The sequence below is a fragment of the Varanus komodoensis genome, unplaced genomic scaffold, assembly GCF_004798865.1.
Source record: "Varanus komodoensis strain SLA01 unplaced genomic scaffold, ASM479886v1 scaffold30, whole genome shotgun sequence".
NCBI lineage: Eukaryota > Metazoa > Chordata > Lepidosauria > Squamata > Varanidae > Varanus > Varanus komodoensis.
In genome coordinates this window covers 4,943,527-4,970,997 of record NW_025335762.1, presented here as the reverse complement: position 1 = coordinate 4,970,997, position 27,471 = coordinate 4,943,527, and the positions used below count along the sequence as shown (strand labels likewise).

At 47.6% G+C, this 27,471-nt stretch overlaps 1 protein-coding gene across 2 annotated transcripts in view; it reads right to left on the bottom strand.

Annotated features, from left to right (window-relative positions):
• Window positions 1–27,471, bottom strand: part of DPYSL2 (dihydropyrimidinase like 2) — an 83,889-nt gene that overhangs the window by 31,226 nt on the left and 25,192 nt on the right. For both annotated transcript variants that reach the window (XM_044437646.1, XM_044437647.1), the window contains exons 2-3: window positions 27,278–27,366; window positions 17,587–17,771 (exon numbers count right to left, since the gene is read on the bottom strand). In XM_044437646.1, coding sequence (XP_044293581.1) covers window positions 17,587–17,771; window positions 27,278–27,366 — 274 coding nt within the window. The remainder of the gene's footprint in view (window positions 1–17,586; window positions 17,772–27,277; window positions 27,367–27,471) is intronic.

Here is a 27,471-nt window from a genome sequence, read left to right as displayed (position 1 = left end):
CTGAACGATGTTGTGGGTTTGATTCAGCCCACAAGGCAGTTCTCCGCCTCTTATATAAATGAGCATCACTGGGCTCATCCGTGAAGGCCGCTGGAAGCATGCAATGACCATACAGATGCCTCCAAATAAGTCAGTCTCCACTCCACCACCAGAAATGATTTTTTTTTCTCTAAACTTGTAGCTCTCCAAATAACAGTCTCTGTTTTAAAAAAAAACTCTTTAAAGATAACACATTTAGGACCAGCTCACTTGAGGCAGCAATTTCACTCAACTGCAGACCAAGACTTCACCTGGGAGCAGAGATGGGAAATCCAGTCTTGTCTTTAAGTCTGCAGGGATGGTGCTTTCTCTGCACAAAGGTGCCATGTAAGCTGAGACATTCATACTGAGTTCCAAATGGTGCAAAGACACAGAGGAATGGTAGTTTCTGGACAAAGTGAGCACACAGTTGGAGCAGGAACCACAAGGAGAACTGTGAATCCAGCAAGACTGTGCATTTATCTACAGCTGCTCCTGGTCCACCAGTTGCAGCAGTCCGCTTCTTCAGCATTTGCACCTGGGTCTTCTCCACCCTCATGGAAGGACCCTCGCTAACAAGTGAAACATGGGCAAAGGGGTCTTCTGGCAGCCAGATGAGAATGCCAACATCATCAAAACATCCCAATTAGTCCTTCAAGTGCTGATGCTCTAATGAGCTGTGAGATGAAGGTGGAGAGTCAGGATGAGTTTGAAGGGTTCACTAGGACCGCAGATGAGGGGACTGCTCAGGCTGACTCATGGCTTCTTGGGGCATGGGGTTTCTGAGGAATCCCAAACCTCCCTCCAATGAGGTTTCCCCTGGGCTCAGGTCAACTGGGAACCTGCAATGAGGTGTCAAAATCCGAGGCACCTGCAAGGTAGCATTTTTAGTGTGTGTGAGGGTACTGGTGGTGGGGAATCTGGATACCCGTCACAGATCTCTCTGAACCACAAAGCTTTTGGAATTAATAAGTGGTTAATATTTATACTGATAATTTTAATTTTGTATTTGTAAATCAATGTATTTTTTATATTTTTATATTTAATGGTAATTTATTATGTACTATTGTATTTCAATGTATTTTATCATGTTGTAAGCCGCCCCAAGGTTTCGGCAAGGGGCGGCAGAGAAATGTTATAATAATAATAATAATAATAATAATAATAATAATAATAATATACTGGTGTCTTTAATGAGCAAAAGAGCAGCCAATCAAGAAAGCGGTATGCCAAGTCTCCAAGAACTCTTAATTGACTAATGGGTACTGTTTTGCAAGAGCCCATCAAAAGCAAAGGATGCCCCAGTTATCTGGACCCTTATTGACACAGCAGGCTGAATGGTCCCTAAATCAAGACAAGAAACCCTACTGTTTTTGCAAAGAAAGTGTCAATAGCTGGTTAGCTGAATTGGTTCCTGGTACAGAAAGAATCAAACTGAACTGCATGGCTCTATGGCCAATGCTAAGTTTATTTGCCTGATGGGGACAAAGGCGCTGATCTCCTATTAGTTATTTGATTTAGAGGGTGATGTTGCTGTCATCTGCTGGAGAAACATCTTTTGCCAAGTGAGAGAATACAAGCTTTTGAGATTCACAGAGCTGTCTTCTCATTCTGTCCAAATCTGGAGACAGTTACTTCCCTGCCCGAGATAGCTCAAAAGGCTGGCAAGCCAAAATATACAACCCCCACATCTCCATTTTCCCTGGTATCTCCAGAAATAAAAAGGGCTAGAAACACGCTATTGTTTTAATTGAAAGCCAGAACCACAGGGAAGGCTCTGGGGCCTCCTTCATGAGGCCAGGTTTCTTCAGACCTTTTGCAGCTATGAAGTTCACATCAGAAAGCCATCATGCGCCAATGCCGGGCAGGTTTGGAGCAGCAGTTCTGAGCGCTGGACCGGGACACACTAGACCTGGGTTCTGGTCCCCACTTGGCCAGGAAGTGACTTTGGGCCAGTCAATGTGTCTCAGCCCAACCGACCTCACAGGGCTGTCATAAGGCTAGAATGGAGAGCAGGAAGAGGATTCTGTAAGCCACCCTGGTCTTCTTGCAAGGGGAACAAAAAGCAGGACAGATACAGATTTAAAAACAAAATGTTTCTCCCCACACTCCACATAAGGGCAGAGCAGGGGCGATCCATGCAAATTGTGCAGAAGTGCAGCATGGGTATAGATGAGACCCGTAAACCCCTGCCTTGCACTGGCAAGCCTTTAGCTGGTTGCAAAGGAACTAACTAAACAAAGAGACTAACTAAAGGGAGTCATTTTTGCAGCACCGCCGAGTTGATCTGCCTCCACCTAGCGGGACAGAAGTGAAGTAGCTGGTCGCTCTTCTGGAGCGCTTGCACAGCTAGGTTCTACGATGCACACACAGAGAAGAGAAACAGCCAGGAGATCCCGTCAAACAGAATCCCATCAAGATACCTCTGATGCCTGGCGAGGTGCAAGGGTGACATCGCTTTATTTTAGCCAAAGCGGCCAAGGAGAACTGGAAAGAGAAATCAGGGGGTCCTCAGAAGGGGAGAAGTGAAAGCGTGAGCCTGCAGCAAGGAAGGGGGAGCAAGACCAGGAACAAACGCTGAGAGAGAACTGGATGAACTGGGTGGATGCAGTTCAGGTACCAGTGGCGCTGCGAATGGAGATGATTCCTCCCGGTGGAAGAGCGGTGGGAATACCTCCTCGTTCTACCCTGGCAGTTGCTCCTTGCTGCCCCAGACAGCCACACAAGCACACAGGAGCTTGCTCATAATAGCTTGCTTTCTTCCTCCTCCTCCATTTTCTCTGTGCCTGCTCTCTCAAACACACGTCATTCTTTTAAACCGTAACACATCAGGAGTGTTTAGACACTGAAGCAGTAAACAAATGCATCAAGTAAGCAGGATTCATGCACCCCACTAACTTTACTGGTTTGTTTCCCAGAGAAGCCACCCCCCTCCCACATTTTAAACATATTGCTGTAACAAATGTGAACCAATTTTTAAAAAAACCACACACTGGAACTCATTCATACGTAACAAGTGCCTCCTTCTGACAATAAAACTGTTCTGTATTTGATAGGGTAAAAGCTTATGGACAGATTGTCAAATGGGCAGGGGAGAAATGATTTTATAGTTTCCTGCTATTATTCTGCAGTACGTTCTCTCTTTTTGTATGACATCCTGGTTGCGTATGCAAACAGCTTGTGCTTTTCCTGACATTACTATTAATACTCAGAATATCTGCACACACTCACACGCCTAAGTTCTAATCTAGCTAACCATTAAAAGCATTCAGGGCATTTCCTTCATTATTCCAGTTAGCAAACAACGTTGAAAGCTGGGAGTTTTGTGTTAGCAGGACTGAGTTTCAGCTACAGGTTTTGTCAAGTTTTCTGCCATAAAAAAAGCAAACTACCACTCTCTCTCTCTTTTGGGGGCAGCGGGGGGGGGGGGGAGTAAGCCAGTTCAAAAGAGCTAGCCAACATCTGCAAGTCAAAACATTTCTAATGCATAAATGCTTTAAAAGGATGCACTGAAATCTTTGCAAATATTATTCCCCCAGTCAGAGCACTGAGTAATGAGTTGTATGTTCTAACCACATCTGGGTTTTAAGCGTCTGTAATGGAGCTGGATCGCACAAGCTCTTCCAACATCTAATGAAATTGTGGGTACTCAAACCAATATGTAAGCTGTCTCCTTTTACAAAAATGTAATTAAAGCCAGCAGTGGGAGATAGCTGGCTGGCATCCTTCTTACACGAGTCTAAAGCCGCTGGTACAGCATGCATATGATTAACAAGGGGCTTACTTGCCTAGGGCCAAAAAATGACATTATGTTAAATCTGTATCTAGCAGCTACATCTTTCCCCCACTTTTACTCTACAGCAGTTGATTAGAGCACAATCCAGATCCTAAAATCCCTCTCTCCAAACTTCCACCCTAGGGGTCCTGGTTTGGACCTGAGGTCCCCTGCCTGCCCTAGAGTAAAAACAAAACAAAAAAATGATGCTGCCAGCAAGTATGGACTTAAAATACAGCCTGTTTTAGCCCCTAGTGCTAATCTTTCCAAGTGTGCAAGACGGACCATATCACACTGGAGAACGCCAGTTTTAGGAACCTTCCAGCGCACTAACGGAAGAGTCAACCGTGATTTCTGCAAGACCCTGGGAATAGCCACACAGGCTGAGACTCTCAGTGACAGCTGCAGCTCTCGGTTCAAAAGTCTTGCATCTGGCAAGGTTTGCTGTTGCCCATCCTGCTTCCCTGACGAGACTGTCTTTGCTTCGTAACTGCACAAGAGAGGCTAAAAGCGGAGGGGATGCAAGAAAAGAAGCAGCTGGGAATGACTCTCCTGCCAGAGGGAAGCAGTTCTTTCCACGCCTGAAGCAGGAGACTTCTGAACATGTGAAGCTTGTTTAAAGGCCACATGGAGGCAACCGTTCCCGCTAGGGAAGAGAAGCATCACTGAAGCCTTTCAGAAGTGGCAAACTTCCATCAGAGCATATTCCAGATGACACCTTCTCAGCCCATCTCCACAACAGAAGATCGCTCTCAGAGACTCGAGCTGCAAAGCTGTGCTCTCTCACCTGGGCGTAAGTCCCACCGCGCTCAACGGGACTTCCCTCTGCAAAGATGTGTAGAGGGTTTCACAATGGCGGTGCCACCCCATGATGCTTGGACAGAAGTTGTTGTTGTTGTTAGTCGCAAAGTCATGTCCGACCCAACACAACCCATGGACAACATTCCTCCAGGCCTTCCTGTCCTCCACCATCCTCCAGAGTCCACTTAAGCTCACACCCACTGCCCCAGTGACTCCATCCAGCCACCTGATCCTCTGCCATCCCCTTCTTCTTTTACCATCTATTGTTCCCAGCATTAGGCTCTTCTCCAGGGAGTCCTTCCTTCTCATTAGGTGGCCAAAGTATTTGAGTTTCATCTTCAGGATCTGGCCTTCCAAAGAGCAGTCAGGGTTGATCTCCTCCAAGATTGACTGGTTTGATCGCCTTGCAGTCCAAGGGACTCGCAGGAGTCCCCTCCAGCACCACAATTCAAAGACTTCAATTCTTCGGCGTGCAGCCTTCCTTATGGTCCAGTCATATATTGCAACTGGGAAAACCATAGCCTTGACTATACGCATTTTTGCCGGCAGGGTGATGTCTCTGCTTTTTTTTCTGCTTTTGAAGGTCCTACAATTCCAAATGGCCTGTCACCGTCACCATGGCTGCCTGGGGAATGCCGAGAGCTGCAGGGCATTCTTTGCTCCAAACATGCACAGGATTTTGCTCTCGCGCTACTTTTCTCATATAGGGTTGGTTCCAGACAGAGTCGAGCTTACAGAGACCCACTGAATTGCAGGAATTCAAATTAGCGCTAATTAACTTGCCCCATGGAGTCCAAGCGATCTGTGCAAGGCCTAAGATAATGATACATTCCAAGGCTGAAAACATAAAATTGAGTATTTATAGCTCTGAAGCACACACAGCAGATTTGATTCAACTTTGAGATGTGCATTTCCCAGGGAAGTACATTTCGAAGTTAGGCTTTCCCAAATGGGGTCAAGCAGTCAATAGCTTCCCTAGCGAAGTGCGCTTGACTCTCTCACTAGGATGCACACCTGCCTTTTGTAGCGCACAAAAAGCATCTTAATTTTGTCTAGTAAATACTGCAAATACTGTGCACTTCCTTGGCAACCCAATGGCAATTTGGGGATGATGCAAGCCACGCAATTCCCCTAATAATGACTAGCGAGGGCAGGCTATGAAATTGAACACTGTTATCTTGTGAATTCAGTCCCGTGTGCATACGGGACATCCAGGGAGACAGCGGTCCAAACTGCAGCAACTTTTATCGCCCTGTTACTTATCTAGCTGAAGACGGTTACAAATTGTCTCCTGAGAGGTTATTACCTCTCTAATTGACAGGTGAGCACAAAGACTTTCAGTCTACAGCTCTGGAAACAAGGAGGTGGCTGGAATAAATTCAAGACCAGTCTTCCCCACTTTGTTTTCTTGTCCTGTTCTTTCTTTTTCTTCTTATTATTCTATTTTATATTGCTTCTTTTCGCTTTATTTTCTGCCAAGGGAAATAATATTCCAAATTTAAAAAAAACATACGCATACACCCCTCTCCTTACCCCTGGTTAAGTAACCCTAAAGCATCGACATGAGCAAGCTACAGCCTGCCACCTTTGCTTCAAGTCCTGGTTTCCCAATTCCAGTTTAAGCCACTGATGCTGGAATTTAGAACAGAATAGAATAGAAGCAGAGTTGGAAAGGGCCTATAAGGCTGTTGATTCCAAACCCCGGCTCCACTTCCACATGTGGTCACCCATCTGGCTGCAGGCCAAGCCTTTCCAGCTTAGCAAAGGTGACTTAACATGCTCACCCCATGCGTTGCTATGCAAGAATCTTGTTTGTATTTCCCAAGGGGTAACATGGGTACCAATGCAATATTTTCTTGTGACTAAGGGCCCAATGCTATGCGTGTTTTGTCAGAAAGAAAGAAGTCCTACATCGTCCAGCATTCCCCAGCCGAGGGAATGCTGGGAGGTGTAGGACTTCATTCTGCCTCGACATGCGCAACTGTTGCCAAAGACTGACAGAGATGACTTTGCACCAAAGCAACCGCGTCATCGGCTCCCACTCCCTTCACTGTGATTAACATTCCCGCTGCTGCTTTGCCACCAACCCGCAGAAAGTAAAACCACCACATGTGCTCACGGCATATCTGCAACTTCACTTCCTCTTTCTAAACTAGACAGCCCCCGCTACCAACCTGCTTCATGCCTCCTCGGAGAACTAAAACTTCAGGCGAATGGCTTAAAACGCCATCCCGATGTGGGAGGATGCCATGCCGTGACAAACCGACTGCAGATGTGATGGTTTGTTCTCTTCCTCATTCTAAATGAATCCAAGGAGACAAAACAATGATCTGGCTCGTTCTGTCTGCTAGATGCAGTGCATCAGTTTCTCCTTTCAAAGGAGCAGGATGTGATTCAGGGAGATGGGGGCGGGGGGGGGGGGGATTCAGCAATGCATCCTGGCCTGAGAGAGACAAGCACTGTAACGCCGGAGTAACTTCAGCGGGAGCTGCTATCATACCGAGTCGCTGGCAACCAGTTCCAAAATCAAAAAGCAAGAAATTAAACCCAGATCAAATAACATTAAACAATAGACAGCCTTGCATCCAAAAGGGCTCCCCCAGACTATTAGTTATTCTTTCCAGCTTCCAAATAATAAAAATAGCCATATTGCTGGAGGGGGACAAAAAAGCCCAGATTCATTCTCGCTCTTGTTTTTGTATGCTTCCAATTAGGTTATGCATCTCGAGGGACCATTTAAATAAAAGCTACATTTTTTTAAGGAACCATCAAGGGATTAAGCAGTATTCTTCAGCCAACTCAGCAGTTGATGTCTATTTATAAAAAAGAAAAAAAGAGAAACCATGTGCAGCAGCTCAAACAGATATAAATCTGAAAACCAAAGGGAGCCCTTTGGAAAAGAAGCTGGCAACTGCACCCAGAGTCAACGGTAAAATAGCTTTGCAATAAACACACTCGGAGAGAAAGAAAGCAAATGCCAATGTTCACATCATGTTGCCCAGAAAGGATGACGCTGCCAGTCCACAGCAACCCAGATTCAACAGATGCTATGAGCGTTGTGGGAGGAAGGGGGGAAAGTGTATTGTGGGTGCTTAGCAACCCCAAGATGCGCTCATCAGCCACTGCTGGGGCAACTCAAAAGAGACTGGGAAGAACCATTTGCATGTTCCCAGGCAACCATGGATTTATTTTTTATTCTTGCAGTGCAGTTTGCCCTAACATCTAAGTTCCAAAGTTACCCCAGAAAGAGTTCCACTTTCTCCTGCCAGAAGCTGAGTCAGAATCCTGTGCAGATCTTTTTAGATCTACCATTAACACGGCCTTTTCCATTCTTCCAGGGAAGCCTGTAATGCAACAGGAGAGAATTTGCTTTGAATACAGAAGAGAGCAAGTTCAAGCCACTTACAGAGAAGCAAATGCTGCGGGGATTCAAAGTCCTGCAGGCAAAACCCAGCCCACCTGCAGACCAATTCCAGCACTCCAGGGTTCCCTAGCAGGCCATGCCCTTCCTCTGGACCCACACACTTTCCTCTAAACACTGTTTGCAGCTGAGCAATTCTCCAAAATGCTGCCATCAGAAACGTCCTGGGGCTGGAGAGTAGTCTGATGTAAGACAGTTTATCATGTTTCTTAAGCTCACACAAGGAGGTTCACTGAATTCCCACAACAAGAAGTTTTGGAGCACACAGCTGCGTAGCTCCCCATGCCCCAAACCCACACTGGGTTATTAAAACAGGTTTGGAAGCGAAGCACTGCCAGAGAGCAGTGTTCTCCCGTTTCGTGTCTTCACTGCTCCATCCTTCCTACTTTTCCATCAATCCATTCCAAGATACAAGCAGTGCTTTTCCTCAGATGCACAAGCCAGCCAGAGGGAGGTGGACTTCCAAAAGGGCCGTAGTCTCAACAGTGAATCATGCAAGCCGTCCCGAGGCTGTGCGATGGGACGGCACACAAATACTCTAAATCAATCAATCGATCACAAGGGCCAAGCAGAATTTCTGCGGAGAGATTCTCAGTCTCCCAGGACACAGCCCGGAAATGCAGAAAGCACAAGCAAAGCTCTGCAGAATCCGTCTGTTACACAACCACTCATGCAAACAGTTTCACTGTGCAGTTGCTTGCACGGCGTCCCACTGAAGCGGGGTGTGCAGCAGTGGCACAAGAGTAATTCCAGAACAGTTTTTGCAAACATAACACTACTCAGTTGCTGAATAGATTCTGCAAACCTAACGATCAGTTCCACTTGCGCCAGCAGCACCGTCGCTGAATCCTCCCTCTTCTGCAAAGTTTCTGCTAGCGCAACATGATGAATGCCAGAAGGACGACGGAGTTCGTTACTGTTCCAGTGCCCTGTGTGAGATCTCCCACAAGGGGCCAGTCTAAACACTATTCTGACCCGCAGCACTGCAGCTTGCGACTCCACTCATCAGCAAATCTGGTGGGTGTTTGGGATACATGGGCAGGAAATGCCGTACTGCGCAAGCTGCTCTGCAAGTGGTAGATGCGGTGCTGAAGCAAAGTGTATCAGAATTGTCCTGTCCAGGTGTTCTTGCCTTCAACTCCTATCAGCCCACGGGAAACTAGAAAATGGCTAGGAATGCTAGGAGGTGTAGCCAAATAGTTCCAAACATCCGGATAGCACCAGCTTGGGGAAGGATACTCTGGCCTGGAAGAGACTTCTATAATAGGAGTTTGCCGGGGGGGGGGGGGATTTTACATAATATCGTACAAAGCACTTAACAGTGGTTGATCCTCCTGAAAAGATGCCAAATCCTTCTTGTCAGATTTGGGGGCAGTCGGAGGTGAAAACGGGGTGAAAGGAAATATCTAGGTCAGCCATCTAGATGCATCTGCTCAAAACAAGGCCGAAGGGAAAGCCGTCATCGGTTGTTGGCTTAGCAAAGCGAAACAAAGCATTGCCTCCTTACCGACAAGCAAATTTCATTCAATCTTTTTGCCCTCTGTTAATGATTATAAGGCAGGAAGGCATGCTGAGCAGGACTGGCCCTCCAAAACGGCTGCCAGAGGCAAAAGCACTCGCCTCCAAAATACACCTAAATTAGATTTTATACTGTGCTTTTTCCAAACCAGTCTGGTCTGCTATTGGTCAGCATCTCACCACTCTTCTTGAAGAGTTAAAAAGTATGTTTCTCAAAACATGTAGTTAAACAATGCAATTTGTTCCCACGAGATGTATCCATCACCTCTAGTTCCCTTCCTTGCTTTAGATTGTAAGATTACTTTATTCATTATAGAATTTAAAAACCTCTGCATAGCAAGAGGCATTGAGGCAGTGTGCCACAAAAAGCAGAGCCATCACTAAAACTCAGCCCCCCTTTCCACTGCCAGGAAGAAGTATTTACCGGATGCGAAAGAAACAGCCATGGAGCTACAAGCAAATGATCAGCCACAGTGGCACATGATCGGACACAATCCACCACTTCAAAAAGACTCTACTCCTTTAAGGAAGTGTTCATAGTTTCATGGTAGTTCACACATGCTGTGCATGGAGGTCAAAGGTTTGATTAACAGCATCTCCAGGTAAGGCAGGAAAAGTTCCTGTCTGAAAAGTCGAAAAGGCTGCTGCCAGTCAGAGTCAGTACTACTGATCTAGATGGACAAAGGAGCCGATGGAGTAGGAGGCTGTTTCCTATCTTCCTGAGATGATACACATGAAAGCAGTGCCGCTTCAGAGGGGCCAGGCAAGCTAACAAAGACGTTCTCAAGCGTCCTCATCCCAGTTTCTCCAAGGCTGAGATGCTCCTTCTCCATTCCTTACTATCCCTCTGCAATCAGGGTGTTCAAGGAGATGGTGTTCAACAAGGCTAAAATGGGATTTGCATTTTCCAAAACCCATTGGGAAAATCTCTTCCAGGTGTTCCACAGTCCCTATCCCCCCATTTCCCCAACCACCACCTATTTGGGCATTTCTCAAATTTGCATAATTTTCCCCCATTCTAAAGAGGGAACTGCCTCCCCTAAAATTTAGCTAGCAGCAGTAAGAGCGTTAATCTCAAATATGCTGGCATTTCAGCTTCAGCCCTGGAATTTGGGCTACCAGAGCTTTCCTACAACTGAGTTTGGTTCCTGGATCAAAGAAGGTTGACCACTCCCGGAATATTTATTTATACTTTCATTTATTTATGCAGATATGAATGGATGCATTCAAATTTGCATAAATAAGATTACTTTCCCAAGCATGGTCAGAAATATAGCTCATGTTTACACAGCATACTAGACCTGTGGTTCTCCAGATGTTTTATTCCAATTCCCATCAGCCTCAGACAGCACAGCCAATGGTAAGGAATGCTGAGAGCGGTAGCCCAGCTTCTTCAGGACCACATGTTCCCCACGACTATGCTAACCCAGAGTTTAACAGCACAGGTAGCGGACTGTCCTGCAGGTGCCTGGGACCACTATTCTTGTGAACCTCAGTCAACATGGTAGATGGTTGGGACCACGGGAGTTGCAGTCCAACACCAGATGGAGGTTGTGCCAGGCTGTTCTTATCATAGCAATCCCAAGACAGAACAATTCCAAGCAACCCTTCCAATTACAACACTTCCCACTGCTCCTTTCTCCTACATGCAGCCGGGAGAAGTACAGAACCTTCCGCTTCCACATTTGATCAGACAGAGATAGCTGTATCACCCCAACCCAGAAGTGCGGTTAACATTAACCAGGGTTATTTTAAACAAGCCAGCTTCAGCAACCACCCTTTAGGTGTGGCTTGTTTTAAACTGTACAGCCAATCCTTCTGAAAGATAAAAGCTGCAGATGATGAGCAGTAAAGCAAACACATCCAAACTCCTCCTCCTCCTAGCAGCAAGTGAAGGCACATGGGAGAACCCTGGCTTGTTCCAGCTTGTGCACATGGTGCTTAAATGTGGGTCCATAGCTATGCGAAGCAGCTCACAATTTTCTCCCTGACTCAGAGTTTGGGAAATCGATTTGTCAGGGTTTGGGCAAAACCCAGTTCTGTCTAGTGCTGATTGTGCAAGTCTTAGTGTTGATTAGATAGACACACAGTAGGCAAAGAGCTCCTAACATGTGGATATAACATATGTCAAAGCCCATGAGCATAAATATCCAGTGTTTTATCAGTAGCAGAGAGACAGACAGTTTGCTGGGATGGAGGTGAGAGAGAGATGCAGCCTGCGTGTGCAAGTTATCTGCAGGAAGGTCAAAAGACGCGGGAAGAAGAGGAGGCCGTACAAAGATTATCCAGGTATTTCAAAAAGTATATTCAGTGATAAAATCAACAATTGTTCCAGTCCTGGTTTGCTGCTACCATTCTATTTAAAACATCTTAATCTCTCAGGATAGGTGCAGAGCAGTTTTCAAAGCAGTCGCGCTTTGAAGTTCAAATCTCATTTCAATTTTGAGGCAAACCTCAACAGTAGCAAATCTCATTCGGCCCCAGGCCCTATTTTCGAATGCTGTTTGTAGTCCAGACAGGTTTCAGCAAGACCAGCAGATGCTTGCAAGATGCAGCAGCTGATGCAGAAGTGCAACCGCAAGAAACTCAAGGAAGCACACTGGAAATACATGGTTGGGTCTCATGTGCTAATCTTTTGTTTCCTGCTTTTGGGGGCAGGACGACCCAAAGACAAAAGACCTAATAAATCCTATCGGTGTGCTCAGACGCAAAAGAGGGCAAAGGGAGAAAAGAAAGGGAAAGGGAAAAAGGTAGAAGGATCAATAGCTGTTTCTTTCTGTGCTAATTGGCAAGCTACACAGCAGGCCGCTGTATTAATGCTTTCATCTAGGAAAGGATCCCAGCATTATTCCATAAAATTGCACCAGCCAGAAAAACACCACTGGGTATTTTTGAAGGAGGCAGGAACAGCTACAGAAAAAAACCTAGAGACAATACATGGTTTCCTTTATTAGAACTGCATTATCAGGGTCGGATGCCCCAAAGACCCTGGAGTTAGGAAGGAGGAAGGACTAGCTGGGGAGCGTCACCAAAGCCAAAGCGACAAGGAATCAGCCTTGTAAATAAACCCATAAGGAAGATTCGCCTGCTAAAAACTTTCGCAGGAGCCTGCTATGGAATGGCAGAGGAGGGACGAGAAACTGCCTTTTTACAGAGGATGCAGAACATGTGGATTCCCTCCTCTAGAAGCCCATGTGGGCTCTGGGCCAGGCACAAAGGAAAGAGAGGGTGGCCTCCCTGTTCTGCCAAGCCAGTCATTCGCCTCCACGCAATCGCTGTGCACCTGTGGTGACCAACCTGGTGCTTAACTACTGTTCTGAGTTTAATCCAAAGATCACCTTCTATTTTGGAAGGATATTCTTGGTGCTATTCAGGATTGAGCCGAGAGATGCTTCTTACATTCTCCTCCCCAGAGGTCCCCAAACATCTGGGTTTTGGTTCCTAAATGTTTTATTTGGCATTTGGTGGATTCTGGTGGATTTCTGTATTACTGGGCTTGTTTAAAATATTGTTTCATTGCCTATATTGCTCTTTCTTTTGTAATGCAATTGAAAGACCCTGGTCTGCAGAAAAGTAACTTATACATTATTTTAATAAATAACAACAAATTGAACCAAATGATTAAGAATCCTTTTTATATTTCCAATTTTGAACGCAGCATTATATATTCTAGTAGATCAAGTGTGTCATATGTTAATTCCTTTATTCATTTTATTATTTGTTTTCTATGCCACCCAATAGATGAGGTTCTCTGGGACATTTACAATGTACATATTGGGGATCTGTGCACTGAGGAAAACACTGGCAGAAAAGTAGTGATCCTGATGGAATTGTGCAATTCGCTGCAGCAAGTTTCTTCCTGTACATTGTGCTTTTTTCCTCCAATGCACCAGTAATGATCCCCATGCAATACAATCCTATCAATATTAGTACTGGGGCTTTTTGCAGAATTTTATCAATGGGAACAAAAATTAAGGACCTCGTGACCCTCCAAATGTTAATGGACTACAATCCCCGATTTCTCCTTCCATACTGGCTGCAGCTGAGAGGATCTGGAGTCCAACAATATATGAAAGGTCACAGGTTCCCTTATCCTGCCGTGGGAACAGGGAGAGAAAGAGACTTCCATCATCTACAGTCAACTTCGTCAATATATGACCAATAACAGAACTATGCATAAGCTGGAATGTCACTGCTCCTTGGCATGGCATCTCCGTGAATGCAATAATTTGCATTTCATTGCCATAACTGGGACAGAACCCAATTTACATAATCCATCACACCTATTTTGAAACCTTACAGAACAAACTGGAGTCTGGGTGGGGAATCAAAAAGGCCCATCGCTGCCTTGACAGCACTGCACACGCGAGTTCCCATCTTCGGTTCCTGGTTCTTCCAGATGAAAAGGACTCAGACATTCAGGCCATCCAAAACCTCCATAAGCCCCCATCAATCAGAGCAGGGGATGCTGCACAACACAAAGGCTCTTCCACCACGAAGGCCAAGCTCAGTTTTGGGGAGCCACATTGCAGTGGAGGGCAGAGCTAGAAGGAAGGGGGTGGGACCAAGCGCACAAAATCCCAAGCGTATTTAGGCCCTTTCTGCCAAAAGCTAAGCCTTATCAGAGGCATTTCAACCTTGCGGACTGGGGGAAAAGCTAACAAAAACCAGGAGATTATGTCTGCCAGATGCAATTCTTCACACATTTGGGCTACAACCTTTTTTCTAGTTCTCTAGTCTCCTTCCTCTCAAACAAAATGGCAACGAAAGCCCTTTGCACGTTCATTTCTCTAAATTTGCAAGTGTCCAAGTACTTTCATTCTGCAGATTATGAAAATGAATTGGGTTATGGAACATACACATGCAAGTTAAATGATACATGTTTTTATAGATTAGCAGGAACATTTGATGCAAGAATGGAGCAATAAAGTTTCATTTTATTTATCTAAAAAATGTAGTTGCTGCTTTTCTACTACAAGTTCAAAGCAATATATGTAGCATGCAGTTGGAATACCCACAGAACAACAAAACAATAGAATCAAATGAAACACTGAAAAATAAACAAGCTTAGAAGAATAAAACCATAAATAAGGCTTTGCTGAAAAGAACCGTAATTGCCTGTGCTGCTAAGGCACTTCAAAAATCTGGGGAAGGAATTCCAAAGAAGAGGGGCCAGTACCAAAAGGGCCACTTTCTTGGTAGCGAACCACTGTGTCTGATCCATAGTTTGGCCTCATCAGGGGATCTACAATACTTGGCAGGGTCAGAATGGAGGTGCTTGTCCGCCCTGGCCCCACAACCCTTCGCAGCCCCACAACCCTTCGCGGCCCGACAACCCTCACCCAACCTTCCCGCTTGTAACATGCGGTGCAACCCGCCGGCAGACTCATGCCCTTTTGCAGACAAATTCCCCAGGTGTTGCCCGATGAGTCCATCTTTACTGCAATCTGCCTCATTTGTCCTCATGTAAGGGCCATTTCAGGAATTTTAAATGCGATGTCTATTCCAAGGGAAGAATAAATCCTGACTTTTAATCAGCAGGACGATGTTAAAAGTGTGCACCATATACTACAACATGAGTCCTCAAACTACGACCCGCGGGCCGGATCCAGCCTGCCGTGCCCGTTTGTCTGGCCCGCTTCAGAGGTTTTGGACTCGCCTCACCACGCCCGCATATCTTGGAAGGGGAAAAAGATGGGATATAAACATATGAAGTAGATAGGTGATTAATAAATAAAATAGTGGAGAAATGAAGAAACACTTTCAGGCCATGGACCAAATTCCATTACACGGAAGCTTCCAGGGGCTGCATTTCAGTGCTGGGTGAGGCCCAAAGCAAAAATGAACAGGGGACAAAATACAAACCGGACAAACAAGCAGAAGCTGGGAGTGTGGAAAGCTTATTTGATCTCCTGGTCAAACCAGGTTTTGAGCCATTGCTCACTTCTGACTGAAGGAAAATCACAATAACGGAGGCCGGAATGCCCAGAGGAGCCCCTTGCACAGAACCATCTATACATCCCAGCAGCCCCTTCCCTAGAAGAGTCCACTAGCACTTCTCTTGGCTACCACAACCTGTTTGTCCCCTGCCTCTCCTCTGGCCCAAACAACAGTGGGGGTGAGCGGAAGCGGCAGGAGATGGGAGCCCGGGAGGGGAGCCCCCCAGAGTGTCTTCCCAAGGACCTGCAGTAACTGGGAGTTGGCCCAGTTCTGCACTCCTTCCAAAGCCATGGATGTCAAACTCCTGGCTCTTGCCTCCAGAGGAAGACAGCTTTTTCACCTCCAGCAGGAATCCAATTTGATGAAGATAAAAGAGGAGATTCCAGGTCTCTGTTTGTGGTTTTAAGTCACAGGCATTAAGTGCAGAAGCAACTGGCTGCCAGGGGAGCATGTCACAGCGAGCTGTAATTTTAAGTCACTATAATTGCTCTGAAAGAAACTAATGGCAGGCAAGAGGGCGGTGCAGTTCAAGATATGGAATACCAACAGATCCTTTTCTCTCCAACATTGTGAAAGGAAGGAAGAGAGGAACAGTTTGAGATGTCAGTGCTCCCGAGATAAAAACATCCACAGTAGTCTCTACAATTAAAAAAACAAGATTGCAAAGGGTGCATCTTGTAAAACCCAAGCAGATGCAAGCTAGGAACATATTACTGAAGTCTGGAATTAAAAAATATATATATTCCAGTGATTAGTATGTGGAGTTGCATTTTAAAAAGTGGTTATCTGCTACTGTACGTGTTGTAATGAAGGCAAGTATAAAATGGAGCAGGGGAGAATTATGCAAATCTGCATATGTTCTTCCAGTTTTCTTAATTAATTCCAAATGCTACGGAAACACACATCTTGCAATGCTTTTGGCAGTACCCAAAGGCCAATGTACTCAGTTTTGTTTGCTTAAATTCTGCAGATGCAGAACTATTTATGTATCTGGATACCTGGAAGGCATTAAAAAAATTAGCTGCACGCTGGGCGTTAACTTAATGGATCGCACTTCTGTGCTCCAGAAGTCTTTTTTGACTGCAGCAACCCAGCTGCTGCCCCAGCTCCTGAGAGTACATTTCACACTTCTACGAGAGACAAGCACCAGGAAGTCTATAAAAAGCAACAGGTTAATCAGCTAATCACCCTGAGGTGAAGGAATCAAAGAGGCAAAGGAGGAACAGTGTATAATTTGGGACCAATGGCTAGAAGGGTCCAACTTGCGCTCTAGCAGGCTAGGCCTGAAGTGAAGACCTCATCCCCTGCATTTCAACATTACAGGGAGGAGTGGGGTGGAGGGATTTCAGCTATTTAATTTGTTTTTATTTTATTGCTCATATCTCCCCATTCTGGAAGAGAAGCACAGCTTGCGGTTTCCTTGTCCCATGCCTTTACCCATTCAAACTGCTATACAGTTTCCCAATCACCTACCATTTGGGGTGTACAGACTCTTCTTGGGCACCCATTCAGCACAGTAAGATGTAAAACCCTCCGATTCCCCACCATAACATGAAAAACACGGAAACATGGCAAGAGACACTGTTCTGGTCCTCTCCCAGAACACATTTCTCTGACCGGCCTTCACCTGGGATGGACTTCCTCAAACTACCTGTGGGACCCCCATGTATGAATGTCCTTGAATAAGGGAAAGGGAAATCCCTGCATGCAGAAAACTAGCAGGAGAGGGGAAAGACATTCTGATTGAACCTTTCCCACTGCTAGCTCTCTCTGTTGTAGAATGTATTTATTTACGGGCAGGGAGAAATGTTTGATCACGTGAACTTGCAACAGCAGTCACAAGTGGTACAGCCCTGACAGAACTCTTTCGGAAGAATCTTGGCAGTCTCCAAGGAGTCATTTTTTGCTCATGTTTTTCCCCTCCTTTCTAAAGGCGAGGTTGTGTTAGTGCATTTCTGCATCTGAAGCACCCCTTTCTAGGGTCATCTTTGTCTCAACCAGGTACTTCCCTCAGTGTCCAAGAAGCCACAAACTCGCTTTCTTCTTGTATGTCACAAGAACTGAAGTCCCCTGTAATTTCATCTATCACATTTAGATTTTATAGAGAACTTACTGATCATGGTGGTGCCTCCAGCCAGGGCCGCTTTCGTCCCTTGGAAGAAGTCATCGGAAGAGGTCATCCCCTGGTCAGGCATCTGGAAGCGAGTGTGGACATCAATTCCTCCAGGGATCACCATCCGTCCGTGAGCTTCAATGGTCTTCACTCCCCCTGGAACAATCAGGTTTTCTCCTATTTGCCTGAGAAAAGATGTTTTAGGCAGAGTTGCACTCAAACTGCAAGGTCAGCATCAAACCCATGTCCAGGGTGCCTACAGTTCTGCATGTGATGCAGCTCCCTTTCTACTTTTCTAGAATATTCCGGTCATGCGGCAGGCCACAAGGCCCTGTGAACCACCGCTGCTTTGAGCCACCAGTGCCACCCACAGGGCATAAGAACCAGCTCTTTCATACCTCTGCTGTGCCTGCAACCACTTCTATAACCCAACAGAGATGCGTGGCCGGAAAAGCCCCAAAGAGGAGGTTGCGTCCGGCTGTGAGCTACAGCGCTACCTGCAGCAGAACTGCCCTGTCTTGAGGAAGGCCTCGTTCAGCAGAAACACTCCCCTTGAAATGACAAACAGCCCCGCGGCATGATAATGAAGGTGTGGGCAACTTGCAGCCCTCCAGAAGTTGCGGGCCTATGACTGCCTTCAGCTGGAGCCAGCACAGGCAACAGTCAGGGTTGTTGGGTATTAACGGCCAACATTTCTGGAAGGCGGTGAGATGCTCTCTCTTGCCAGGAGACTTAAGAACCAAAGGCAGGAGGGAGAGAGAGAGAGAGAGAGAACGGGCTGACAAGATGGAGCACGCAGGCCATGGACACGCACACACAACCCTGAAGTAGATGCTTCTGTGCCATCCTCTGCAAACTCCCAGTCAGTGCCGCCAGCGGGAGAAGAAACTCCACCCAAGGAAAAGCACACGAGACCCAGGATTTTCTGATCGGGGCTTGTTCCTAATTTTACAAACCAAGCTGCAGGCTCAGCAAGAGAAGCCCTCTTCACCAGCTTGGTGAGAGGGAGAGAGGCAGGTTGCTTACCTGTGATTGTCGTTCTCGGAGTGGTCACCTGTGCATTCACACATACGGGCTTTGTGCCTGTGCAGACCCTATCATGGGGAAGTGTCCATAGCGAAGTGTCCACTGGGAGGGAGTTTCTCCCTCCCTGTTCCAGGGAAGTGTGGGGAGAGGCTCCCCCCCCACCACCCCCTCAGTTCCTCTTCAACTGTCTCAGAACCGAAGGGAGGAGAAATCATGCACCCAGTCCAGCCACAGCGCCCGTGGTGAGTGAGGGGGCTGCACCTGGCGTCAAAGGTACAGCAGCAAGAGGTTGTGTGAGCGCAAAGAGGACCACTCAAAAGAACGGTAATTAAAGGTAAGCGGCCTGCCGCTCTTCTCTGTGGTCTCTGTGCGTCACACACAGAGGTGACTGGTGAAGGACAGAGGGATGCTGTTGTCACTGGAGAACGGAGGAGAGGACTGCCCGGAGAAAGGAACACTCTGTCCTTGCACAGACATCCAGCCAGCAGTGCCTGAAAAATGTTTGGCGCTTCTCGCTGGCACCGCGGACGGAGGTGGCCATCCCCAAGAAGGCCACCTTCCTGGAGGGGAGGTGCAGATCAGCTGCAGCCCGGGACCTGACGCTTCTTTCCGGGAGAGCCTTTAGCATCACAAAGAGGTTCCATGCTGGGGTGCAAGGTCAGATGCTGGGGGTGAGGCTCAGGAATCTGCACAACAGGGGAAGTGCACAAACTGATGGTCCTCCAGTTGTAGGGTGAAAAGAGAAGTCTGGCAGGTACACACATATCAAGGAGGGCTTTAGACCTTTCTAGAAGCAGATCTACAAAAATGACAGGATCTGCTCAGTGGTGACCACAAAGGATCAAACACTTCCTGGTGTGAGAAGGCTGTGAAGGTGTTCTGCTTTGCCAAGCTGGACATCCTTGTGGACAGCTTAAGTGCCATGCCTGGTATGAACATGGCTTTGGCTGTCAGGGAGCCCCCTGCTCTGGAGGGTGATTCTCCAGGCCATGAGAAACAAGGTTCGGACACTAGGGTGAAGAGTTAGTCCTGTGAGACCAGGTCCTGGGAATGCAGGAGACGGATGAAGTTCCCCCCAGGAAAGCTGAAGAAGCTGGGTCAAGCATGGTTGCCTAGCCACCACGGGGTGAGGAGGATGCAGTCCATCCCATCTATCCTGGGGAAAAGCAATCACCCTGAGGGTTAGGTAGAAATGTGTGGCACAGGGTCCTGCACCACTGGAGAAGAAAGGCAGTTCCCAGGGAGCCCAGGAGCAGAACGGGGGGCACGTCACGTTGTGGGCCATGGCAAAGAGGTCCACTAATGGCATCCCCATTTCTTGCAGAGGTTTTGGACGGCCGCCTCATTCAGCTGCCACTCGTGCAGACTGAGAGTTGCGTGGTGGAGGCCATCTGCCAGAATGTTTGTTTGTTTATTTAAAACATTTCTATGCCGCCCCCATCGCAACGAAGCCTCGGGGCGGCTCACAACAACAAGAAGAATGTTGCTCTTGCCTACCACGTGGCTTGCTGGGATTGTGCTGTCCCTGGTGACGCACCAGCCCCAGATGTTGAGGGCCAGTCTGGTGGAATGAACCGTTTGCCTCCCTGCGCGCTGATACAGAACAGCATGTAGTCCGTGGCAATCTGGACTGGAAGGAAATCAATGCCTTGCAGACGGTCAGCATCCACAGAAAGTTGGCGTGTTTGCTGGCCTCTCTGTGATCCCATGACCCCTGGGCTTGCAGGGTGCTCCCCAGCCAACTGGAAAGACTGAGAACGGGAATGTCTCCTCCCCGATTGGGAAGCAAAGAAAATGGCTGTAATTGTGGCCTATCTGCTGCAGTACAGGAAGGATTTCCTCAGCATGATAAACTCACTGACGCCTCTGTGGTCTTGGATCAGTCTAAGTCCCCCACCCCACTTTGGTGGCGTAAGTATTGAGAGCAAACACCTCTGGAGAAGTTGGAGTGGACTCTCTCAATCTGCCTCTTATAGAACCGAGAGAAGGGTGTTGAACTTGATCCAGTGGTCTCCTCCCATGATGGACATGACCCACGAGTCTGATGTCTCCATGCAGGGAGGAATCAGGTAAGAGGCTGTGGGGATGTTTGGTGTGTGTCACCTGTGTGGTTGGGGGTACGAGGTCCCAAACCACTTACGTGGCCTAGATGTGGGCTGCTGGAACCCCAGGTGCCTGGCCATCAACCTTGCTGTCTGGATGGAGTCCTTCCATTGTCTGTTGGTGCACTGAAGAGACCCTTCCCATCAAAGGGGAGGTCCTCAATGCAGAAGCGCACCTCCTGAGAAAGACCAGCTGACCAGCAGCCAGGCATATCTGTGTTTGGCCACTGTGCCCATCATGGCCTTTGCACAGCAGGCCACGTGGGTGACTGGCTGTGGCAATCTGGAACTTGGAGGCCGCAGTGTGGAGGAGGCGCGACGTGTCCTTGAAGTCGTCCAGCAGGTACTCAAATATGCCCCTGACCTTATTTGTCTCATAAAAGTAACTGGTGTTGGGCCATGATGGCTTCACAGTTGGAGACTTTCAGTCCCAGGGATGAGATCATGCACAGCTGCCTTGGGAACCCATCCAACCGGCATGTCGCATGATCAACCGGCAGGGAGCGCTCCCACTGTGACATCCCGGGCCTACTCGACAAACACGGAATCCAGTTTCAGGTGCTGAGATTGAAATGGGACATCCTTTCCCAGCAGCCACGATGTCAACTCCAGCTCCTGGATATGCAGCAGGAGACTTCCACAAGTGTTTGGCTGTGCGGAGCAGGGTGGGCAAAACGGGATCCCCCCAGTGCCAGGTCCTCAGAGCTCAGGTCACCAAAGGCTGGGTCAGCAACCTGGTCCTGTGGTTGCTCAGTCTTTGGTCCAAGGCCATCCTGAGCACTTGCCCCAAGAAACATCCCCCTGCAGCAGTCACTGGGTCTTGAGTGGACACGGCTGAATCCAGGGACAGTTGCAATGAGGACCACAAAATTACTGACTACAGATCCAATGCAAAGTCCTCTAAGCTGGATGATGGCAATGGAGTTCTTGACCCCAGGGCCTCAAGATCCACTGTACCAGGTGCCAACCAGGTACCAAGGCCCAGCGTCAACTTGGCAATGGTGGCTGGCCTCCCTTCAATACCAAACCCCAGGCTGCTCTGCCACTGAGGACGGGTGGTGGCCTGGTGCAGGGGCCCAGCATCAGGGCTTGGTATGGAGCAGATGCCAAGGAATGGGGGCTGCCAGACATTTTGTCTATAAAAATAACTGGTGTTGGGCCATGGTGGCTTCACAGTTGGAGACTTTCAGTCCCAGGGATGAGATCATGCGCAGTTGCCTTGTGAAGCCACCCAACAGGCACATCGCATGATCAACCGGCACGGAGCGCTCCTGCGATCGGTCTGGTGTTGAGGGTCGACGCCAGCTCAAGCTTCCAAGTCTCACCCCGGTGCCTGCAGCACCCAGCATCTGATCGCTTGTGGTCTAGGCTCGGCACTGACCTGGTACTGGGGGCCGTGGCCATCATCCCTGGATGAACCCGACTCAACTCTGGAGTGAAAGGATGAGGGCAACCAGTCAGAGGCCTGGGCCCAGCCAACGACGAGAGAGCAGGATCGGTCACAGCACCTCCTGGCACCTGAGTGTAGCTTTGAAGCCAGTTTGGCAAGCACAAGGCCATTCTCCAGCCATGGTGGCATTAGTCTCATGAGAGTGCCCAGGAGGTGGGGAGGTGAGCTGGTCACCAAGGGCGTCAGGGTCAGTTCGTGGGAGTGCAGCCTCCTAGGTGCCAAAGTCCAGGGCAACTGGCAATCGAGTGACCTGGTGGTTCTCACTCCAGGCTTCCCTCCCTCACCACCAAGGACTGTGATTGGTCAGCAGGTGATTGGGACCAGATGGTCAAGGTCACTGGTCAACGGGGACTCACACGGCATTTGTGTGAGCATGGCAGCAGCAGCCACCTTCCTGGAGTGCTTTTTGGGTTTCCTGGCCCCATGGTTGCCTGACAGATGGAGCCATCATGGTGGTTATGGCTCAGCTGGGGATTCTCTAGCCACCGAAGTAGAAAGATGCTCCTGTGGAATTCTGAAGGCGTTCAAGGCCTGGAGGGCCTTCCTCCTGAGTTAAGCCTTGAGCTGACCCACCCCATGTCTCCAGGTCTCCTTCATGGACTCCACGTGTCCCTTGCCCAGACAAAGAAGGCGCAGGGAACAGCCGTCAGAAGGAGGCAGCCTGCTACTGCGGGCAGTACAGCTCTGAAAAGCTGCCAAAGATGCCATTGCAGGAGACAAGGAAGGCGAAAAAGGAGAGGAAAAAGACAAGGGCAACTCAGAAGAGGACACGAGGAGCAGTGGATAGAAAAGTAGGTAAAAATATTCTTCTTTTTGCAAGAATTTTTTAAATAGTAACAAGGGTGAAACAGGCTCATCGAAGGAAGAGAAAAAGGGGAGAAAGAATGTTCTAACAAGGAAGTGAGAAAATGGGAGAAAAAGAATACTGGATACTAACTGAAGCTCAGTCCAGACAAGATGGAGGTCCTGTTGGTAGGTGGGTCGGGCTTCGGGGTGGGGGACCTTGACCTTGTCCTGAATGGGGTTGCACTCCCTCTTAAGGACAGGGTCCGCAGCTTGGGAGTGCTCCTCGACCCAGAGCTGACATTGGAAGCTCAGGTGACAGCGGTGGCGAGGAGCGCTTTCCTTCAGCTTCGGCTGATCCATCAGCTGCGCCCCTACCTGGAGAACGACTGCCTGGCGACAGTGACTCACGCATTGGTAACTTCCCGATTAGACTTCTGTAACGCACTCTACGTGGGGTCGCCCTTGAAGACGGTCCAGATAATTCAATTGGTGCAAAACAGAGCTGCCAGGTTGCTGACGGGGACTGGGCGTTGTGCTCATATAACCCCAGTCCTCCGTCAGCTTCACTGGCTCCCCATTTAAGTCTGGGCCCAATGCAAGGTGTTGGTGATGACCTATAAAGCCCTCAATGGCTTGGGACCTGGTTACCTAAAGGAGCGCTTGCGTCCATATATGCCCTCCCGCCCCTTGAGAACGGCGGCAGAGGCCCTTCTCCGAGAGCCCTCCGTGAAAGATATTAGGAGGGTGAGTACCCGCAGGGCCTTCTCTGCGGTGGCGCCCCACCTATGGAACGCGCTCCCCAGAGAGGTCCACCTGGCGCCGTCGTTATTTGCTTTTCGGCACCAGGCCAAGACCTTTTTATTTAAACATTATTTTAATTGTTAATGTTATTTATTGATGTTATTGATTTTAAAATTTTGCCAGGATGTCTCCACTTTTTTATGCATTTGTATATGGAATTTATTTATGATTGGAAGCCGCCCCGAGGCATATGCGAAGGGGGCGGCATATAAGTCGTCTAAATAAATAAGTAAATACTAAAGTGGTAGGAGAGAAGCAATTCCCGATCTAGGTATGACAGCAGTCGAAAAGGACCGGAAGGGACAAGCAGGAGACTCTCTCCAAGCTACCAGTGGGAACAGGAAGCAGAAGGGCTCCTGCCCATTGAAAGCTTAGCTATAGAAGCTTCCCAACGATCAGTTCTGCGCAGGTGCCCAGGTGTGATGCAGAGAGACCACGAAGAAGTGAACTTATACTGAGCTAAGGATTCCTGAAGCACTGGGGGTAGGGGGAGAGTTGCTTGGTTTGTCCAAACACACCCTTTGTTTCCATGCAGCATGACTCTCAAAGAAGGAACTGAAATGGCACTGCGAGTAAAAACTTTCATTTTCAGCAAATGTGTGCTATCCCGTTGAATATTCCATCAATCCGATCTTCCTTGCTTGGAGCAAATTTATCGTTTTAGAGTCACCGGGCGGAAAATGTTTGAATTAATCTGTGAGCCATGCTAACACTTGGATGTGATGCACATGGGCTATAATGCCCGTGCCTAGGATACGGTGTGGTGTTAGCCACACCTACCTTTGAGTTTGGCTCTGCCCAGTTTGTGCTCTGGCATCATCTACTGCTGAACATGAAGGTCCCAGAAGGTCCTCTGCACAGCTCCTCAGCTGAAAAGTGGTTGAGTTTGAGCTTGAAGCCATTCTGGAAAGGCCTCCATGAAACCATTCGTGTGAAAAGCACTCGCAATCTAGACATATGGTTACTACCAAATTTCTGCTGCAGAGCAAGCACTCATTTTAAGGGCTTTGATGCTGCTGCTGTTTTTAAATGAAGCTGCATATGGCACATTATCATCAATTATGTCTTTGTCACCATGGCCTCCAACTCTGCATTTGGAGTTACAAAACAGATGCAAAGGACGTGTTGCCAAGACAGGCAACGGTCCATGTGCGGCCCTCCTCCATCCTCTCTCCTCCCCACAGTAATTTTTGATTCCAAGAACTCCGGAAGAGTTATTATGTCAGAAGGCGCTGGAGGCATGCAAAGTCTCAAAATCTAATGCAGATACAGACGGAAGTCAATGGATTTGAGGTGGGCTGCAATTATACATCTGACGACCCTTTTCATGGAAAAATGGGGGAAGGAGTTTTTTTACAGAAAAGAAAATCAGAAAAAAAGACTTTTCCTCATTTCCAGTCCCCCACCCCACCCCACCCCACCCCAGAACTGCACAACTCCACTCTACACCAAAACGGTAATTCTGTACTCAGAAATTAAGTACCACTTTACATTACATCAGACAATCTCAAATATCTGATCAAAGGAGTGCAGCCTGTGGGAAGGGGGAAAGATCCAGTGAAATATGTTGTCGTAGGAGCAAGACTTAACTACAGGCAAAGAAGTGAAAACGTTCTTTTGCATAGCATGAAAATGAGTCTTTGCATTTTTATCACACTGGACTAAGTGCACACGATTCAATGAAGATTGAAACATACACACAACAGAATGGAAGAACAGAATCTCCCCTTCACTACACCCAGCCATAGATAAATAGATAGATATCAGAGAGGGCCTCAATGATGCCAATATAGCGTTTCCCCATCTTTTTGAAACCTCCATTTGGGAATGGGGGGATTTGTGGAGGAAAACTGGTAGGAGGTCAAGGTTAATTCACCCCCCAACAGTGCCAGATGGTCCCAAACCAAACAGGTGCCATACACACTTCCTCTCAAATACAAAAGGCTTGACTGTATCATCACCTGTGATAGATTAACAATCAAGGAAGAACACATTTCACCAGCAGGCCACAACAAAAGTGAAAACCTGAGGCTGGATTAAGTTAGAACTGATGAGAGACCCAGAATCATTACGGGATTTTTTCCTCATATTGAGATGAAGAGAGTGTATGTGTGTGTGAGAGGCAGAACGGATGGTGCTTTCCACGTTGCCCCACCGGCTGGACTACATTCCATGCAGCCTTAACTCCCCATTTAATTTATGCAGCTGGATCCTACACTTCCCCAAGGGTCTTCAAAAGAGGGCAGGTTTTGGAGTGTGGGATAGGTTTCAGCAGAAGTAGAGGCAATGTGAACATTGATTTCTTCACCTAGAAATTAAGCTGTGCATGCCTGGTGTAGATAAGGTGGCTAAGTTTGCAGAAAACACAAGAGAGCATTAAAAAAGAAACAGGACACTCACACACACACATTCAGCAGTGAAGGGAACGCTGCAAGACGAATCAATCTATACTAGTGGGGAAGTGCCTACCCCAGTGCAAGAGCAAATATTTGGCATCCCAGTCCTGGAGCCACTAATAAACTCCTCCTCCAGAATTTGTTCGAACTCCTTTTTAAAGCCATAGGAATAGGGGCCAAGCTGGGTTCTTGCATGTCAGGTCGGGATGCAAGAGGAGTGGCCCATTCCTTGCTTGTGTTGGCACAGCTTGCAAACAGAGCTGCAAATGATCTTCTAGCCCGAGAGCCCAGCTCCATTTTAGAGGCGCTCTCAGAGGCTGCTTTCTCCTAAGTCTCAGGCCTCAAAACTCAAAGGTGCTAATATACTTTGGACTTCAGATATGTGCCTTTTGCATCTCGCCTCATCTATCACTGGGAGGCAGACCCAGCGCCTTGTGCTGAAAGGAGATTACACACCCCTGGTGTGCGGGGATGCTTGAAAACATTATTCACAGAGCACAGGCATTTGTGTAACCATCGTTGGTTACGGTGCAGCCACGCAGTCAAACCTTAAGCAGCACTTTGGAATCTGCCTGTGCTAAGTACAGTCTTCTGCATGGTTATGCTGCAAGAAACCCCACTGAACTCAGCGGCATTTACTCCCAAATCTGCATGCAGAGGACTGCAGCCTTACAGCATTCTCGTCATTTGTTTTTCCTGCACCAGTGATGGGAAACATGTAGCCTCCAGATGCCGTCAGGCCAAAAAGTCCACCACTTCCTAGCACTGGCAGGACCAGTGAGAACTGACGCAAACTGCAGGACAACATCTGAAGAACTCCCCAACACTCCTGCCCTAAACTCTGCCATGTGGCTAAGTCACAGCTTATTTTATAGGATCTGACATTTCCAATATATGAGAGGTCTTCAAGGAGTTCCCACACTTTTTTAAAACTCCATTTATGAAGAATTTAAAAAAACAAAGCGCATCACTTTTCTACAAAGTCACCTTCCTTTCCGATGCATTTTTCCAGTTTTCCATACCAACTTTTTAATGCCATCAGCAAAAAATATGTAAAATATAAAGTGTGGAATCTTTTTGAAGACCCCTCGTATGTTCCCACTAGAAAAACAAAATTTCTGGGTACTTACTTTATTAATCCATCTTCCATGTAAATATCTGCATAGAAAGACTGGTCATCGTTAACTATTTTACCACCCTTGATCAAAAGGCGATCACTCTGAAACAGAGAAACATCAGACAATTATTGGATGACGATGTGCGATGCCAGATTAAAAAGCAGAGTTTGGGGGAGAGCTATATTTGAATTATTCAAAGAGTGTTC